At 34.8% G+C, this 20591-nt stretch overlaps 1 protein-coding gene across 2 annotated transcripts in view; it reads right to left on the bottom strand.

Annotated features, from left to right (window-relative positions):
* LOC111148314 (EGF like repeats and discoidin domains 3) overlaps window positions 1-20591 on the bottom strand; it is a 415586-nt gene that overhangs the window by 281401 nt on the left and 113594 nt on the right. For both annotated transcript variants that reach the window (XM_022504814.1, XM_022504815.1), the window contains exon 2: window positions 13999-14127. In XM_022504814.1, coding sequence (XP_022360522.1) covers window positions 13999-14127 — 129 coding nt within the window. The remainder of the gene's footprint in view (window positions 1-13998; window positions 14128-20591) is intronic.

Consider the following 20591-nt stretch of genomic DNA (forward strand, 5'->3'; position numbering starts at 1 on the left):
AAGTTGACTGGAGGTCCTATGCAATATATGTCCAAATCATCTTTCTGTCTGACTCCCAATCATCCCTAAAAATACCAAATAATCTGGGCAACCACTAAGGCTAATTCTTCTGGAAGGTTCCCAAGTTTCTTAGCTTTCTGTTTATCTTCCTGCATTTTGCTTAAAATGTTTCCTTCTAATAACTTTGCTGGTGAACTATACTTCCATCCCAGCTGATTTTAAAAGCTATCTTAAACTGTCAAATCTGATCCCTGGGACTCAAAGTAACCTTTCCTCCTGTTGCTACCTATTGCACTTTGTTCTCTTTCTATGATGATTATTTAGCACGTTGTGTAATGGCTACTGCTGTGTGTGTTTTATAATTCTTTCCTAAACAGAAGTATCTCAAGGGCAGGCTTTTTATTTTGGGGTCAGAGACAAAGGGGAGATTAGCCTCTGGGGGTTAGGAATAGCTTTTAATACATGCTCAATAATATTGGTTAAATGGAAGAGCCTAGCAGTCTTTTGTACTCTGTGATTCTATCTTTATGTAAAGCCACAAAGAGCTTATTGTTGATCTATCACATCCAAGAACCGAATATTAATATGGCATCATAAATTTCAACTTGGTATTTATTATATTTTTACAAATTCTCATTTTGCACTCTTATAAAGAAAAAATCAATTCATAAGCTATTTGCTATAAGCATAAGGAAAGCTATGCTCCTAAAAGGCCAATTCCTAATTATGCAAGCATTACTCACATTACTCATAATTTTCAAATAATAAAACATAGGGTTCTCTTTTTCCCATATCAAGTAAGTGGATTTGTCAAATTATACATTGAAGGAAAGAAATTTTTGAAAAATTAAAAGCTGACAGCTAAATTGCCCCCAGTTTGCATATTCAAGCACAAGCAGAAAAAAATCCTGACATTAAAAAAAAAAAAAAATCAGGATTTATTGGACATCTCAATAATGCCATTAATGACTAAAATGACAGAGGAATATTCAGGAACTTAGAAGTCTGATCTGCATGTAGCTCCTAAATTGTCTATAAGAAATATTTACTTATTTTATAACTCTTATGTAGCTCTTATTATAAGCTAAGCACTCTTCTAAGAGCCCTAGATATAGTAACTCATTTAATTTGAACAAAACCCCTTCAAATCTTAAAGATATTACCCCGATTTTACAGACAAGGAACTAAGGCATGGAGAGGTTAAGCAACTTGCCCAAAGTAACAGAGATAGTAAATAGAAGAGCCAGGATTGAATTCAGTCTGACTGAGTTCTTAATCACAATACCATGATGCAATCCCTTGAATGTGTTCCTACAGAGTTCAAAGAAAGCATGCTCAGCATGCGAAAAACACTGTAATTTAAAGGTATCATTATAATTACTATTATATCTCCAGGTTCTTTCATTGTTTCAAAGCACCCATCCCCATATGTGGAACAGGCACAGTTTAATTTGAACACAGACACTGGACCATGGAGAATGCATTGGTCAAAACTTCAGGTTTAACACCTGTTCTGCCTGCCTTTGAGCAGAAATCTATGACCTTGGTGTAGTCATTACATTTATCACAGAATCACTTTCCTATTTAACACTGAGATTGGTATTAGCTCAACTGTTTATTTCAAGGTTATTACAAGAAGAATATGTATATTAGCATTTTAATGAATAGAGTATTCCAAAAAGACAAGACACTACTAAAGGGAAATGGCTGAGGGAAAAAAAAATGTCCTTGGCATTATGGTGATTAGTAAACTGCATAAAGACTCTCTTCCCACCCCCTTCAATGTTCATTACATGACGGCCTGATAGCCAGCATGCCTGGTTGTGAGGTGAGCCTTACCACAAAAGTGTGGGGTCAGGACAGCATTGTGCAGAATATGGCTGGACCTCCATCCCTGAAAAATAGAGGTTGACCTTAAAGTTCAGAGCATGTTCTAGGATGCACCCTGATTTATATATTGCCTGGGGAAGCCAAAGCCATCGACTGAAAGAGAGCTGAACTGATAGAAACAATATTTGTCTTGCTGAAAACGTTTGGCGGCTACTGTCAATGAATGACCGTATGAGTTCTGTACTCACTCGCTCTCTATGATCTGCGAGAAGCACTTGGGTTCTGATTTCTCACTTACATCTTACCAGATGAAGACATTGTGGAGATTTAGCAACATGCCATGAAAAAAAGGTGCTGGTTCTTATTTAAAATTTGCTATATGTTTCAAGAGTTAGTATATTAAGAAAATACTCTAAGACTGGCTCCATCTTTTGCTGAGGAACCAAAATTGTATCCTCCTTACTTGTTTTTCCAAGCCTTGATTAAAACAAAATAAAGAGAACAATAAATATTGATTGCTGTGCATTTAAATCATAGATTGATGAGTTTTATACTTTCAAAGGGAAAAATTTAATATATTCTGAAGAGAATTCTGCCCAAAACTCTCACTCATTATATGACTCATTTAAAAATTATGTGTTGTCCCTGTACTTTAAATAACATGGATTACAGAATCTGCCTCCACCTAAATACTCTGATTTAGATAAACTGCCTTAAGAGTACAAAGTAATCTTAAGGTGTCACCCAATTTTCCTATGGCTTTAGGCACTGTGGCCAAATAAACCTTCACACAATGACACCCATTTGAAGCTGCTTGAGAAAGGACTTAATGCCTTCTATTTCATTAGTAACCATTATGCTTTACTTTAGTAATCACTCATAAAAAAGAGTGTGGTTTTAGCACATACTAGGTCCCAATAAGATCTGCTGATTAATTAGTTTATCTAACTTATGAAAATGACACACTACAGGATTTCTAATAGTTCTAAGAAGTAAATTTCAACATATCAAGATAGTTCTTTGCAATGAATTCTTAATGCTTCTCTCATCGCTTCCTCTTCATTCTATCATCAACTAATGATAAGAGGACAGATGAAAGCAAATGCTCTATGATTCAGCCAATTGGTTTTGAGATTCCATTAGAGTAATAGTAAACATTTTCCCACTTCCTACCTTTATCTAACCTTCATAGGTTTTCCTTATCCAGTTAAGTCAGCCCATTTTCTACAAGCTCTAGAGACATTATTTATGACTTTTCTGCCTACTCTCTCTTTACTGGTTTGAATTCTAGAGAATAGTCTTTTCCTCATAGCTTTTATCAACCAAACTGGACCTTAAGGTGTGTTATAACTTGTCCTTTTTAAACAATCTGTGGCCTTAAATAATGTTTGAGTGGAAAATAAAAGGGAATGTAGTCTTTCATATTATTTTAAAACTAGAGGGGTGCTTGGGTGGCTCAGTCGGTTGAGTGTCTGCCTTTGTCTCAGGTCATGATCCCAGGCTTTTGGGATACAGCCCTTTGCCTGTGAGGGCTCCCTTGCTTCTTCCTCTCCCTCTGCCCCTCCCCCTTGCTCTCTCTCGCTCTCAAACAAATAAATAAAATCTTAAAAACATAAAACTATATTTGATGAGATAACAATCTCTTTGTTCTCCAAGTATATTTTTCTCTTCTTATATTTTATATATGTAAATATCCTGTATCTTCTCCTCTGTTCTTCTCTGCAAACTGAATGACTCCAAATCTACATTACCATAAGCCCATTAAACTTTCTTTTCATTATAAATCCATCATGATAAACTGTTTAGACTTTTCTATACAATCTCAAAATATTATAGGTCCTCAAATAAGTCTTAACCCAACCATTAAGAATTTAATCTAAGGAGGGGTGCCTGAGTGGCTCAGTCACTTAAATGGCTGACTCATGATTTTGAATCAGGTCATGATCTCAGGGTCATGAGATCACCCCACATCTCGCTCTGCACTCAGCGGGTGCTCTCTTTCCCTCTCTCTCTCTCTCTCTCTCTCTCAAATAAACAAATAAATCTTTGGGGCACGTGGGTGGCTCAGGGGATTAAAGCCTCTGCCTTCGGCTCAGGTCATGATCTCAGGGTCCTGGGATCGAGCCCCACATCGGGCTCTCTGCTCAGCGGGGAGCCTGCTTCCTCCTTTCTCTCTCTCTGCCTGCCTCTCTGCCTACTTGTGATCTCTCTCTGTCAAATAAATAAATAAAATCTTAAAAAAAAAATAAATCTTTAAAAAAATTTTTAATGTTATTTTTAATGTTATTTTTAACCATAAATCAATATGTAATTAACTCAAAAAGAAACAAACAATAGGTTTAATTATTAGACTCAAGAAAGAGATTCACATTGAAAATTAAGATGAGAAAACCAAATAACTCTATAAAAGGTCTTAAAGATTGTAGGACATATTTTAACTATTTTGTGTCATATATGAGTCTCTTATAAACCTCTTTTCCATGAAAGTGCTCAACCTGGCAGAGAAAATTTTTCGAGGTTAATGCTGAATTTGTCACAGAGCCTATCACTTTAAAATAGCAATTTTCAGTTTCATAGATGCATAGAATTGTACATTCTGGCAGTGCCACAACAGGCTTCATGCCATTTCATTTGGAATTTGATTAAAAGAACAATTTAATGTCACTTTCCACTTTTTCTTTTCTAATTTTTCAATGTAGTTCCTAAAATGAACAGAAAATAATCAAGTTTTCCCCTTCTTTTTTAAGAGAGCTTTTACTTTTTCCTCCCTTATTAAGAAAGACTACCTTCATAGCTAGTAACATAAAAATAAATATCTACAAACATATCTACATGTTCATTAACTTTTTGCATTACCAGTAAAAACTGTTTGTTTTTTTTTTTTATTTAAAAAAGTAAAAGGAAAGCAACTACCTAATGATCTGTAGTAGACTATAAAACCACCCACAAATTCTTTCCCCCTCTTGCATCTTCGCCTTTTCAATATGAAGGCAGGTCCTCCCACCAAAACTATTGTTAGCTAAAGTGATACAAGCTGAGATTTGAAAAGCGCTTGTAATTTGGGCTTAATCTTTCTTATTGCTCTTGGGCCTTCCCACCACCACAGAAGGAAGCCTGATCTAGCAGAGACAAGCTATTTCAGCTGAGCCATGCTCCACTACCCAGCACTGGTCAATCAGAACACCTATGCTACTCTCAGAATGGAGACATACATAGTTGTTTAAACCCACTGAATTTGTAATGATTTGTTAAGCAGAGAAAGCATAATGATACACATCCACTATCATTTCGTTCACAAAAATATTTATCCCCAAGCAATAGAAAGGTTATACTCTCAGAAAGAAAAAAGATAATGGTTAAAATGGTATACATCAGTATTTCTTTTAATGTGTTACATTTTCTTTTCTTACAAATAAAAACTTTACCACAAATTGGCTCTCAGAATTTCTGTACTTGTTATTTTCTAAGGTTCTTTGATATTCTGTGTATTTTTTTTTTTTTTTTTAGTTAATATATGATTGTTAGGGCTTGGAATTGCAAGGTACTGAATTCTAATCAATATAATTAACAATAAAGTAGAAATACTTTATTTTTTAAAGATTTATTTATTTATTTTGTGAGAGAGACAGAGAGAGTGTGTGGGGGGGAGAGGGAGAGGGAAAGAGAGAGAGAGAGAGCCTAAAGCAGACTCTCCACTGAGCAGGGAGCCCGATGCAGGGCTCCATCCCAGGACCCTGAGATCATGACCTGAGCCGAAATCAAGAGCTTACCAACTGAACCACCTAGGCTCTTCTAAAGTAGAAACATTTTAAAATTGAGAAGCTAATTGTTCATGAGGTATGTTATAGAAATATCTACAGATGTAAAACAAAATCAATTTTTTATAATATATACAAAATAAATGGCAAAAATTTACCCTTGAATCCTTCACTCTGCCATCTTAACTCTACAATCCTATTGGTTTATATGAACATACATTTAATCCTTCTTATTATCAGTAAAGTTAAATAAATATAACTCTGAAAATGAATCTCCTGAGTGTAGTTGACCGGGAAATTTCTTAGCAATCATCCATGGCTAGCAATTTTTGAGGAACTATTTTAGTCTATGCAGAATAGCTCTCATTATAATCATTTCTAGAAATATGGATTCAATCATGAGGTTTCCTTCCTTAGTCCAAGAAGTAATCTTAAGGGAGGAAAAACAGATAACTACTTGTAATTTTATGTAATACATAAATAATTTAACTGAAATTTATCAAATCTCTCATTTTGCAACCAAAGTTTGGAAATCTAAAAATAGCCTGTTCTACCCAAGAGATCTACTTAAATCTTGTTAACATTCTGAAAGTTCATGATCTACAACAAGAAGCCTTTCAGTGTCAGTCTTTATTACACTACTTGATATTCTGACAATGATCACCTTCTAAAAGGTAAACATAAATGTAGCTATTCATGGGGCAAGATGTACAGTGCAAATTGTTGGTTTTTTAAAAAAAGTTATGAGACTTTACATTTCTGGGGTAAATGCAACCAATTTCTTATAATGATATGGAAGCAGGACAGATTAACAGTGATGAGTGATGAGTAACCAATTTCTTATAATGATATGGAAGCAGGACAGATTAGCAGTGATGAGCTCTGAAGGCTACAAATTTAGAAGAACCTGAATTCATGTTAGAAAAGGAATACCAATTACCAAAGGAAATAAGTTTGGATGGAATATGATAGAAGAGGACAGAAGAAGACAGAACAGGATGAAGCACCTTCATGTTTACTAATTTTTCTAAATGAGAAAACCTGGTCAGAAGCCAATGTCACCACAGAGAAGATAAAGAAGAAGAATTACAAGTGACATAATATGCTGCCTCTATTATCCTGTACTGAACTACTCTCATCACAGAAGTACCTTGAGGTTTTTTCTAAAAGTGATGATGGATTTTAAATTACTCCCAAATTCCAATGTTTATGTCCTTTGGTTTCAAACTGATGGTTTTAATAGGTAAATGTATCCTAAGTATTACTGAGTTTTCTGTATGAGTCAGCTAACACAGTTAATTCTTAGTAAAACACAAGCTTGAGTTTATGTCATATTTCTTAACCACAATGACATTAGAATTCAATCTTAAATGAAAAACCTCCCTTGGTCCAAAATCCCCTTTCAATTTACATGCTCTCTCCTCATCCCTATGCAATGAATTTACCCAGTGCCCACTCTGTTCAATTACCTACTTCTCAGTCTTTCTTAATAAACTTTCCTAAAACTGTACCTCCTTTTATTCTCCCTCACAGTTGTCTTTATTTTTATTTTTGGAATTTACCTTGATATGTATGATGGTATATTTTCTAATTCCCCATTTGACCAGAAGATCTATAAAGGCAAAGCCTATTTTTCAGTAGTTATATCCTCAGTGCCAAGAACAGTGTCTAGCATATAGCATATACTTAATAAATATTTGATGGATGGATGAATAAACAAATAAATGAATAAATTGATGAATGTTATAGCCATTTTTAAAACTTTTTAAATTTTTTTTAAGATTTTATTTATTTATTTGACGGAGAGAGAGAAATCACAAGTAGGCATAGAGACAGACAGAGAGGGAGGGGAAAGCAGGCTCCCTGCTGAGAAGAGAGTTTGATGCAGGGCTCAATCCCAGGACCTTGAGATCATGACCTGTGCCAAAGGCAGAGGCTTAACCCACTGAGCCACTCAAGCGCCCCTCTAGCCATTTTTTAAAAAATCAATGCTTGATTTTGGGGGGCACTTATAAGTTCACAGCAAAATAGGAAAAGGTACAGTGTTTTCCCATATAGTCCCTCAACCCCACATATGCATAACCTCACCATTATTAACATTCCTCACCAGAGTGATGCATTTATTACAATGGATGAACCTACATTTACACATGATAATTACCCAAAGGCCATAGTTTGCAGCAGGGTTCACTCTTGGTATTGTACATTGTACAGATTTGGGCAAATGTGTAATAATACGTATCTGACATTATAATATCATGCAGAGTATTTTCACTGCCCAATATCCTCAGTGCTCTGCCTCTGTGTTTTTCATTTCAAATTTCACTTATTATTAGTTTATAGAAAAATGATTGACTTTTATATATTAACCTTGCATTCTACAATCTTGCTATAATTATTAGTTCCTGGTTTTCTTTTTTTGGTTGATTTTTTAGGATTTCTTTCTACATAGATGATGATGTTGTCATGAAAGGATAGTTTTATTTGTCCTTCCCAATATGTATACCTTTATTTTCTTTCCTTGTCTTATTGCATTGGATTGTAATTCCAGTACAATGTTAAAAAGGAATAGTGGGAGGGAGCATCCTTATCTTATTTCTGATCTAAGTGGAAAAGCTTAAAATTTCTTACCATTAAATATGATTTTAGCTGTAGGCTTTCTTTTTAAATGTTTTATTTAAATTCAATTTAGTGAATATATACTGTATTATTAGTTTCAGGGGTAGAATTTAGTGATTCATATAAACCACTGCTCATTACATCCAGTGTCCTTCTTAATGCCCATCACCCAGTTACCCCATCCCCCCAGCCACCGCCTTCCAACAACCTTCAGTTTGTTTTCTGTAGTTAAGAGTCGTTAATGGTTTGCACTTCCCACTCTGTTTTTATCTTATTTTATTTTTTCTTCCCTTCCCCTATGTTCATCTGTTTTGTTTCTTAAATTCCACATAGTTGAAATCATACGGTATTTATCTTTCTCTGACTGACTTATTTCGCCTAGCATAATATACTCTAGTTCCACTCACATCATTGCAAATGGCAAGATGTCATTCTTTTTTATTTTGATGGCTGAGTAATAGTCCATTTTGTGTGTGTGTGTGTGTGTGTGTGTGTGTGTGTGTACACACCACATCTTCTTTATCCATTCATCTGTTGATAGACATCTGGGTTCTTTCCATAGTTTGGCTGTTGTGAACACTGCTGCTGTAAACATTGGAGCGCAAGTGCCCCTTTGAATCACTATGTTTAGCAGATATTTTCTATCATGTTGAGGAAGTTTCCCTGTATTCCTAGCCACTTTTTAAAAATCTTATATCTAATACTTCCGTGTGCCACAATCTAGCTCTTTCTCCATGACCCCAGCAAAAATAATGTTTGCAATATTATCCATCTGTCACATGTAATCAATGTAAATGTTTATCTTGGTCAACTTCTCCATCATATTTGATACAGCTGATCACACATGCCTTAAAACATGATTTACCCCTAATTTTGGGGGTGCAATGTTTTTCTGGATTCTTTTCTTTCTGACCACTCCTTCTCAGACTCCTTTATAAATTTAACTTTCTCTACCCATTGTTTCATTATTGATGAACTTCTTATCAGTTTCCATTCCTTGGTCTTCTTTTCAAAATTTATTTTGCTTATAGGCTGATTTATACAGTCCCTAAATTTATACAATTCATACAATAATTATCTGTGTAATTATAACTTACAAATCTATGCCTGACTTCTTCATTACTATCTAGCAAGTTTCTCTGATTCAATATGTGAAATAGTCAACTCATTTTCTGCCTCTCAATACAGGTATCTTCAATTTATACTACCTCAGTAAATGGCATCAAATTACTTAAAATTATCAAGTTAACAAAGATTACGGACATTTCTTCTTTACTCCTTCCATTCTCCATACTCTTTTACTCAATAACCCCATAAGTCACCAACAATTATCTACTGTATCCTTTAAATACTTACTGGCTTTCTCTTTTCCATTCCATTTGTTGCCAAAGCCAAACCACCATGTCTGATCTGGTCTCCTGTAGGAGACTTCAAATTGTTACCCTGCCTTACTGTTCTATTTTTTTTTTTTCATATTGTCATACTGTAATGACTATGATCTTCCAAAAGTACAAACCTTTTACATCTCTCTTAGTATAAAGTCCAAATTCCTTAGAACATCATACGGAGGGGTACCTGGGTGGCTCAGTGGGTTAAAGCCTCTGCCTTCGGCTCAGGTCTGGGATCATGTCCCACATCAGACTCTCTGCTCAGCAAGGAGCCTGCTTCCCCACCCACCTCTGCCTACTTGTGATCTCTGTCTGTCAAATAAATAAACAAAAATAATCTTAAAAAAAAAAAGAAAACTAAGTTTTTTTTAAGTTAATCACTTATTTTGTCTTCTTTGATTGCATTAATATACTATATATTTGAGTTGTAAAGTCACAACTGCTATTATTTTAATGGGTTAATTTGACAGCACACAGAGAAGAATTATGCCATGTAACTTAGATAATTTAATAATTTCTAAACTTTTCACATACAAACTCTAAAATATTCACTGGTAATAGGAATCTCCACATGAAAAAAATGGGTCACCATTTGGCTCCAAATTACATAGTGCTATTCAGGAATGTGAGCAGGTAATTGGGGAGAATTTGGGGCTTAACCACATGGTGCTCTGTCTACAAGGCACCTGGAGAATAAAGTCAGCATCCAGTGCACATCTCTGCAAACATTGGTTAATCTGGCTGATGTCTTCAAATATGAGGAAGTAAAGTAAGTTCTTTTCCCCTTTCCTTTAATCAGGAAGATGTTTTCCTGTTGCCTTTTGTGGCTATATCAGAAGTGAGTTGTAATAACTCTACGAGGCTGAGAACATTGAAGTGTGGAGGTATGTCTGAATAAGGAGATGTATGTGGGAGAGACAGACGGAGACAAAGAGAGACAGAGGTAAAAGATGGATATTGGACTATAGAGACAGATCAAGAATTAAATCTAAGAAAAACAATGTTGCCTTGTGAATGAAGTTCACAAATCTGAGCAAATCAATTTCTCCAAGCTTCCACACATAATATAGGAAATGTAGGTGATATGAGGATTGATTGCAAATGCAGGAATATGTCTAGTGCTTATCTGACACAAGATGCTTTGGGAGGGAAGAATAAAAGCACAAAATTGGATGAAATTCTTTTGAAATAAGCTGCATCAAGAACCTAAAACAAAGTTACTACAAAGTAATAAGGTTTGAGGTAAAATCAAGAAGTGATTTTTAGGGGCGCCTGGGTGGCTCAGTGGGTTAAAGCCTCTGCCTTTGGCTTAGGTCATGATCCCAGGGTCCTGGGATCAGGCCTCTCTGCTCAGCAGGGAGCCTGCTTCCCTTCTCTCTGCCTGCCTCTCTGCCTACTTGTGATCTCTGTCAAATGAAAAAATAAAATCTTAAAAAAAAAAAAGAAGGGATTTTTATCTCTAAGAAGAGTGTATATTCGAAATTCTCCTTTCTAGATGTACTACAATGAAGAGTATCTGTTTGATTACAGAATAAACAGAGTAAAAATAATTTTAAGTATTAGGATCACAACAAAATTTCTTCTAAGCAAATATAGAAAAGATTTTCTTTCCTTTGGAAATTAAGAATAAGGAGATTTAGAATTCATATGATTACAAAATTTATATGGCTTAAAGGTTAGAATAAAGCTTGGCCACATCACCATCTTTGGGGTGATTAATGTGTAAGTAAAAATCCTCAATGGCAACAACTAAAATCTTCTGTCTTTTAAGATATTACATTAAAATACCTACAGCTTTTTCGAGTGGGGATTGTATAAAATTCCAGTACACTCTAGTACACTCTAGTACACTGTTCTCTGCACTGGTGCTACCTAAAGGTATTGAAAGGACAACAGAAGTATGCCATCAAAGTAACAGATTTTTTTCAAACTAAAACTGCAGGATGGTCTTTAATGATCTAATGCTTCATATATTTTGTTCCAATAAGTAGTTTTAAAAATATGAAAAAAATAACTCAGGCTAGCTATTAAAAGCATTGTTACTAAATGTTTTTATTTAACAAATATTCAGTATCCCCTTATTATATGCAAGAAAATATGGAGTTGAGAAAGAAGTAGTAGAAAGGCAAGAAAGGTAATATATGTCTGTCCTAAAGAGGTATCTAACCTGACAATTGTGTTTGAGTTCCCCTTATTTTCTCACCTTAAAAAAAAAATATTTTACAATATAGCAAAGTTATTTTTAAGAAGCTATGGACATTTTTAAACTTTTAGGGTACTTGTTCCCTATTATTTTAATGTTATAAGAGCAAGACATTAAATTAGAATTGGTGTAACTAATATGCTATGCTAAATGACAAAGCAAATATAAAAGGAATAGAATTAAGTTTTCCTCAGATTCATTATTGTATATTCTTAAAATACTTATGATATTCAGAAATAAGGTAGTTATAGTATATTATCTTAAGCTATATTTTTTATTATATGTTTTAAGCCACCTCATTCTTCCCTAGCATATATTTAAGAGTTCTTATAAGAAATATATCCCTTTTAGGGGGAACTCTTAAATATATGCTAGGGAAGAATGAGGTGGCTTAAAACATATAATAAAAAATATAGCTTAAGATAATATACTATAACTACCTTATTTCTGAATATCATAGGTATTTTAAGAATATACAATAATGAATCTGAGGAAAACTCAATTCTATAACCATTTGATTTCCCAGTCTCATTTGAATTACATATTTAGTTTTTAAAGTATTGTTGCCCATAGTCTCATTTTTCTGATAAAATGATAAAAATTGAATTAATTTAAAAATATGGACCAAAGAATTCAAGTATTTACTTAAAAAATCTATGAAGATACTGATTTTTAAATTATTTGAAGACATTTGCCTCTTTAATTCCAGATTTGGCTCTTAGAAAATAGCAACAAGAACATTATATACTACAAATGTAAGGCACCATCTGTTTAGGGTTAGCAGGCTTAAAATACAACACTAAAGTTTTATTCTATTCATCTATTCCTGTTAGGAATATTTATGATTATAATTTTCTTTAGAGATATAGACTTTCCTGAGGATATGGTTCCATATTAAATGCTGAAACTGACCGTACATATTTGGAGAGTGGGTCAAAGTGGTTACAACAGTTTTATTTCAATGGCACTGTATCAAACCCCCTACACTAGCAGTGAGTTAATAAAAGCCTTAGAAGAGAATTATATTTGAAATGAATTAAATGAACTAAGTACCATTCTGTAATAATATAATTGTTTCAGAAATAATACATTCTTAATAATGTCATATAAAAATACAAGAAAACACATTTAACAAATAGAGCACAATAAAATCCAATAACTAGTGGTCAAAATGGCAAGTTAATAGTTTTATTTAATTATTCTTTCCTTCATTTAATCAATAGTTATTGGGCTTCCAGTATGCATAAAGGTACTAGGTTAGGTGCATTATACAGTGATGAGTAACAAACTGGTCCCTTAATACAGACACTATTACTTCTCTTCTTCAAAACTATTTTTCAAAAGCCATCTAAACCTCTGAGTTTTCCAAGGTTTATTCTGGTTCACAGAAATTTAACCCAAAACGTGTTTAGTTTTCCTATATTGAACAGATATAGTCCACTATTTATTTTTCTTGGTACTGATGTGAAAAAATAAATTTTTTCAAACTTAATCATCAATATTACCTTTAATCAGAGAGAAAAATCTCTATACAAATTTACACAGTGCTAAGTTATTTGAAGTACAGCTCTTTCCTTAATGGGAACAATTTGGAAATTATGGAAGTTACCCTGAATCCATAACTATGCATGCCAATGAAGTACTTCACAGATGAAAAAAATTTTTGAAATATGATCAATGACTAAATATTTGCAAATCAAAGTTTTTGAGAAGACTCTGAAGAACAATGCAGCTGAAACATCATCTTTCATTTATTTATAGTGTTAGAAAAGTAATGGTTAGAAGAGCTACAAAATACTGATATTATCAATCACTAAAATAAGTCCTATTTTATTTAGAGTGGCTAATTTAAATAGATTGAATTGGGAATTATTTTTCAGTGAGAATGAAATTTTAAATATCTAATATGTCAATGTTAGAGAAATTAAAAAATTTACTATATTCAAGTAATACTTGTAGTGACTTTGAAGTATAGTGTTACTCACTAAAACAGTTTTAAATTATTTGAGAATATCACTAATACAAATATAATTCAATTATAAAATAGATATTATAAAATTGAGAGTACTACAGAAGAGTAAACTGATTCACAGCATACAGCAATCTTGTATAGAATACCCATACTGCACCACACCAAATTTGTCAGTCATTCATGCAAACAAAGAGGATAACTACTGAAATGCTTAAATCTTGCACTTACCAACCTCCACAACACTAGAACAGTTGGGATCTGTGAAGCCATCTGGACACTCACAGGAAAAGGAATTGTCAGATAATCCTGACAAACAAACACCTCCATTTTCACATGGATTGGGATCACAAATATCACCTGAGAAATAAAGAAACAGATAATGAATTTTCATTTGTCTTAGGCACCAAAATATACAATTTCATATGCCATCTTCCTTTGGTAAAGTCATCATACTTTTCAGATTTACAGAAAAGGTATGCAAGACCCATTTGAATCCATGTGCTTTTCAGAGAGATGGTATTTAACATAAAATTAAATTTTCTAATTCAAACATTGCATACTGAATAACATACTAAAAGTTAATTAACTCAGTCTGGGGTTCCTTCATTACATGTAAATAAAATATTGTCTGATTTGTTAAAGATTAACAGAAATATCTCTGCTAGACTGATTTATTAATTACTCCAATTAAAAAAAAAAAACTTTCTAAGTCCACACACTTAACTCTGTAACTCTGCAATTTCTCTCATTAAAGGAGTGAGGTTTATTTCTGGATCCCTAGAATCTGGGCTTGTCCCTGTGACTTGCTTTGGCCAAAGGACATTAGCGGACTTGAAGACAGCAGAGGTGTGATAAGGAATTTGAATATTTCTACTTCTTGGAACCCTGACAAGGCCATGTGAATAAATTCAGGCTAGCTTGCTTAAGAGAGGTGAGAGAAACATGGAAGAGTAAGAAGGAAACTGCCACAGAGAAATAAGTTGTAAATAAGCCATAACAACTGGGTGTGGTGCAAAAAACAATGAATACTGCTACACTGAAAAGAAATAAAAAATAAAAATTAAAAAAAAAAAAAAACCACACACACACACACACACACACACACACACAAATAAGCCATAACAAAAACCTATAATATGTGGCTTCAGCTTTGGTACCAGGTGGTAGATGGTACTGGTGGAATCTGGAAAGGCACTGAATGAATGACTACAGGAGGCTAGAAAAATGTGAGGCTATCCCATATTATGTAGAGAAAAGCAGCTGAGAAAAGTGTAGTGACAGAAAATACACCTAATGATCTTTTATATATCAGTAATGAAATTTCCAGGCAGAATGTCAAACTGTTAATTGTCTCTTAATAGCTGCATTGATAAGGTACTACAAGAAAGAGATGTGATAAATAAAGAACTGATGAGCTTGAAAGTAAAGGAATACAGAGAACAGGATTTGATATAACCAACCAACCAATAACAACAAAAACTATGTTTCAATCCCAGCCTCTCAAACCAGTGAAAGAGCAAATCCAGAGCTTTGTCAGAAAGACATGGCCTCAACATAAACATCAAATTAAGGATATGCTAGAAGGTCCTTATGAAAATATTTCAAATAATTCAACTACAGCCTGAAAGTCCCTCTAGGCTAAATAAAAGAGCCTCTGGAATTCTTTTTTTTTTTTTTTTTTTTAAGATTTTATTTATTTATTTGACAGACAGAGATCACAAGTAGGCAGAGAGACAGGCAGAGAGAGAGGAAGGGAAGCAGGCTCCCTGCTGAGCAGAGAGCTGAACTGGGGGGGGGTGCTCCATCCCATGACCCCGACATCATGACCTGAGCCAAAGGCAGAGGCTTAACCCACTGAGGCACCCAGGCACCCTAGAATTCTTAAAGGTATTGTCTAAACAGCTTGACACACCCAAAGCAGCACTGATTAAGTTTTGAGTGAAAAGCAGGCTTCAGACAAAGTCATGGGTGTGGTTTTATTGCACAGAGAGGATATAAATCAGATTCAGAAAAGTCCACAGAATTTTTAAGTAAGCTTTACAGGGGAAAGTGCCACTGCCTAGATTAAAACAGAAGGAGGTTTTTCACATTTACAAAAGTATCTGTGCCCCAACTTCCTACTATTTTGTATTTCTTAGAAACTTTATTCTGCTGTTCCATGAATTATTTTCTCTTTTTTCTAGACTAATGACTTTAAGACTTTAGAAAAATAAAAATGGAGGTTAAGATTTTTCACATTTTTAAAGCAAGTAATTAGCTATATTAATAGCATAGGTAAAAATACTACATTAGCAGTGGGATGGCTATTAGAAAAGACAGTCATGAAATAAGTGAATAAATGAAAGAATGAATATCTTTTGGGAATATCATAGAATTTAGTAGGGCTAGACCATGGATTATTTCTAATACATTGTACACTTGTGAAAATTTGTCTTATATGTTATCCCCCTTTTTGATCCTTACTCAGTGTCTTTTGAAAGGTAAGAAATAGGTAATAGATTTGACCAAAATATACGAAGTAGAATCAAGATAACACTGTGACCAAATTGATGTGGGGGTTGAAGGAGAACAAGAAATCTGGGTTGATATCTAGAGCTCCGGCCTGTATGACTGAGTGGCCATCTTTCATAAGGAAATTTAATGGATTTAATTTGAAAGGAGTTACTTTGTCTAAAAAGTCTGTGGGACATCCAAAATGAAAATGTCCCATTAAAGCTACTGAACAGACATATACAGAAATGGAAAGATTTTGCTACAACATGGATTGCTAAGTAGAGATGTGAAAACTATTTCAGTGAGTCTTTAAAAGAAGGGCAGAAGAGGGTACCAGGAAATAGAAAAGAAAAGAAGAGAAGAGGTCCTTGGGCAAACCAACAAATAAGTGAGAAAAAATAAGGAAGAGTCTTTGAAACAGAAGGGGGGAAAAAAAAGGAAATTAGTGCTAGGCCCTTTTTACACTTCAGTTCATTTACTCAGTGACTTAGTATGTCAAGGTCTGCCCGAGATTAATAAAGGTCCCCACATGTACCAGTGTTAGATGGACAATGTCAGCAGAAAACAAAATTTTGGCCTTGAATAAAGCAGATGGTAGACAACAGAAGCCCATCAAACATAATTAGGGTTATTGTAGACCATGCTTTAAATCTGCTTCCCCACATCTAACTATGAAATGTACCCGGGTGTCAGATGGGTTCTTCATGAAGTAAAGGCTAAGACAAAGTTAAGGGTGCAACAAATTTATGAAGAACAAATGTCTGTGAAAGATAAACGAGGAGAAAGCAGTAATTGGCAGGAAAAGCCTTCATTCTGGGATGCAGGTCTGACACCTGAGAAAAGAAATGGGGGCCGGTGGTCGTGGGGACGAAGGAGAATGGAGCAAGTGAGCCTCAGTTTGCAATGCAAATTTGACAAAGTCTTAGCCAACCCAGGAGAAATGAAAGATGACTCTTTAGAGGAATCCTCCAAGGGCAGAAATGACCAGGCATGGGTATCCTTGCCATGTTCAGTCACGGGTTGAAGGCACAGTGACATTCAAATGCTCCAGGGGGGATCCTGGAAGTGCTGCAGAAGGCCTCTGAAGGCTAACTCCATTCCTTGCAGCTGGACCGTTTATTTCCTTGAAGGGATACTGCAGCAGTGCCCTTCCGGCGGATGCTACAGTCCCCTCACTCTCACCATTGTCCTGGTTAGGATGAATTACATTTTTATCTTGCTCCAAACCATCGTATCTGAGCCTGCCATCCTCTCTACTTACCCATTATTTCAATGGGTTGTACAGATGAAGCCTGATGCTTTAAGCAGAAACAAATCCTCTAGCTGGCAAATCAAGTCTAATTAAAATGCACTGTAGGGATTTCTGATTCCCTGTCATTTCAATTAACCCGAGAAAGCATCAGTTCAGGTAAGAATCCTGATTAAAATGCAACAGATTCCTGGACCTCAAATCAGTGCTTTTTGTCTGTTCATTCATTCCCCAATGGATGTGTTGGTAGAGTCCTTTAAAAATAAGATGGCAGCCAGTACAAGAAGACAGGCTCAATATAGGAGAATAGGACAATATACAATTTCATGGTTCTTTATTCCACTGTCAGCAGGCCCCTAAAATATACCTCTGCATATTATAATCTGTGTGCACCATTATACCTTGATGTTTCTTGGCTGGTTGGCCTCACCTGCTTTAGATTAGGACAGATGTGTTTAATTTGAATCTAACTATGTTTTATGATTCCATCTGCAGTTTATGGCAGACTCAGGCAAATTAAGCGGATGCCAATTTGTCTTTTGGCAATAGAATGAAGCAATTATTTTTCCCAGGGGCAAGAAATCATTGCAGACTAAATTTAACTTCCTGTTTGCCTGGTCTTTCTCCCATTCTCCAGGGTTCTGCTTGGAGTGGGACTATCCTGTCTGAATCCAATGTCCATCTCATTCTTCTCACTGGCCCACCACCTGTTGCTAGTCACCTGTTCAAGGTGACTCAGGGATTGTCTTATTTCATCTCATTATAAATTTGCAATCCATGATCATTTAGCCTAGATAGCAAAGTAGATAGGCATCTATAGTACAGTGTGTAGCACGGCAGAAGACAATCTAAAACCTTCTAAAAACCTAAAATCTCTTCATGATTGTGGTTGTTTGCATTTTATTTTTCCTGTGAGGTCAATACACAACCATGCAACTTCTAATGCCAAGGAAAGGAGAAAATCCTTTGTTGGCCATATTCTGGACATCAGGTGAAAAGAAAAGCTAGTTTTTCTCATCAGTGTTTAAATTCTCAGATATTTACACATCCTCTTTTCTTTATATGTTCGTGCCCTTCTCCAGTTCACAGATCAGCGAATCACTGATTCATCTATCATGTACTGATACTCCCAGAAGCACAGGAGAGGCTGGGAATATAGCCTAGAAGATGACACATAAGATTCCAGCACCCTTAGAGATTCTATTGTAGTGGAGGGGATGCATAACGAAAAACTAACAAACAAGTAAGCAAGGTATTGGTCACTATAATAAAAGCCATAGAGAGGGGGGGTACAAGAGAACAAAGTGGTGAGAAAGGCAGTAAAAAGAACTGGTTACTTAAATAAACATCAAGAAATGCTTCTCTGAGGAGGTGTCATTGGAGCCAAAAACCAAGAGATGAACAGTGCCAGTCATGTTAAAACCTAAGGAAGTCTTTCAGGCAGCGGGATAGCAAATGCACGGTCCTACTGATAAGCAAGAGTAATGAATTCAAGAAATGGAAAAGAGGCCAATGCATTTGGGACAGGGTAACAAGATGTCACTAAATACTTTTTGTCAGCAACACAATTTTAGTAGCAATCAATTTATAATTTAAAGCCCCACATTTGACTGTTTGTCCTCATGATAATCAAGGGCATTTCTGCCAAGCCTATTCTTAACATTTACCAAATATCTCATGAAAATATATTATTGTATTTACATGCTAATACTCTGATGTATTTGTATATTGATATTTTTCACATATTAATATATCTAAATAGTACTGCTAATGTATTCAGGTATCTACATGGTAATGTAAATATACCTATAATTTATTTGGATGAGTGCACGCCTCTCCATTTTCTATGTTCCTTTATCAATGCTAGAAGTCACCCTGCTCTCTCTCTGTTTCTGCAGAAGAAATCTGTATACCAGTGTAAAATTAAAAACAAAAAAAAAAATGGTAACATATCACTCAAATATGTTACTTCACTAACACAAAATATTATTTCATTTCTTCAGTATCTCCCCACACTAAATTGGAAGAATACTGCCATACCTATTCATATGTGGGAAAGTAAAATGCAGTGGCCATGTAAAGTCATGTTTCACAACTATGACACTCTGGCCTGTGAATTACAACTAATCTTCAGTTTATCACCCTGCCATAACTTGGTAGCTATACTTCTATCATTTCATTTACAAACTGAAAGAAAATAAAAGCTTTGTCTTCAACTGCACAAATTGGAATTTTTACCAATCTGTAAACAGAGTACTTGGCAAAATGAGCCAATTATAGTCTACAAGTGAGCAATAACTCTAGTTAAAATGAAATAAATTTCATGAGAATTTGCATACTCGACCTGGTAAAACTCACAGAAAATGTTAGCACCCTTATGACTTACTGTCGGTGAAATTGTGCACAACAAAATAAATGTCACTTTTTGAATCAACAACAGGCCTCTCAATTTACTTTGGGACTTCCCGAGAGACCACTTGTGTTGAATATTGAAATTTCATTTGTTGTATGTTCTAACGAGTGTGATGCACAGAGTTTTATTTTAAAGCCTTCTTTCATAAACTAAAGCTTAGGAGTATAGGCAGTTTAAATTAAAAAAAATTAGTTAAAAAGGTTTGATCAGTTTGTTACCTTCATATGTACTTTCAAAATAAATTCTAATCGATATTTCAGACCATTACTTCAATTAAGAGGAAGAGAGAAGGAAAGAAATTAAAATGCCAATAAGAATAAATCTGTCTGCATTGATAAGATCTGCCACTCTACTGGAAAATCACTGAACGTATGTGCAATAAAAGACCATCTAATTCTACACACTGGTGGCCACAGGGCCCCCAAATGACCATATTCAGCTATGAAAGACACAAATCTAATGACTAAATGAAGGAACTTCTTTGACTCTGAGCCACACTAAGGCTAACTTAAAGCGCATTATCTCTCAGCTGATAGCCAGTGGTTTATCACACTATTTCTAAAGACATTTCTCTTTTTAGATAATGTTTAAATGCTAAAGGAATATCGAAGAGAATTAGAAGAAAATTAGCAAAAATTGTTGAGTAATGACAACGTGAATTTTGCA

The sequence above is a fragment of the Enhydra lutris genome, unplaced genomic scaffold (assembly GCF_002288905.1).
Source record: "Enhydra lutris kenyoni isolate GAN:26980312 unplaced genomic scaffold, ASM228890v2 scaffoldscaffold19, whole genome shotgun sequence".
NCBI lineage: Eukaryota > Metazoa > Chordata > Mammalia > Carnivora > Mustelidae > Enhydra > Enhydra lutris.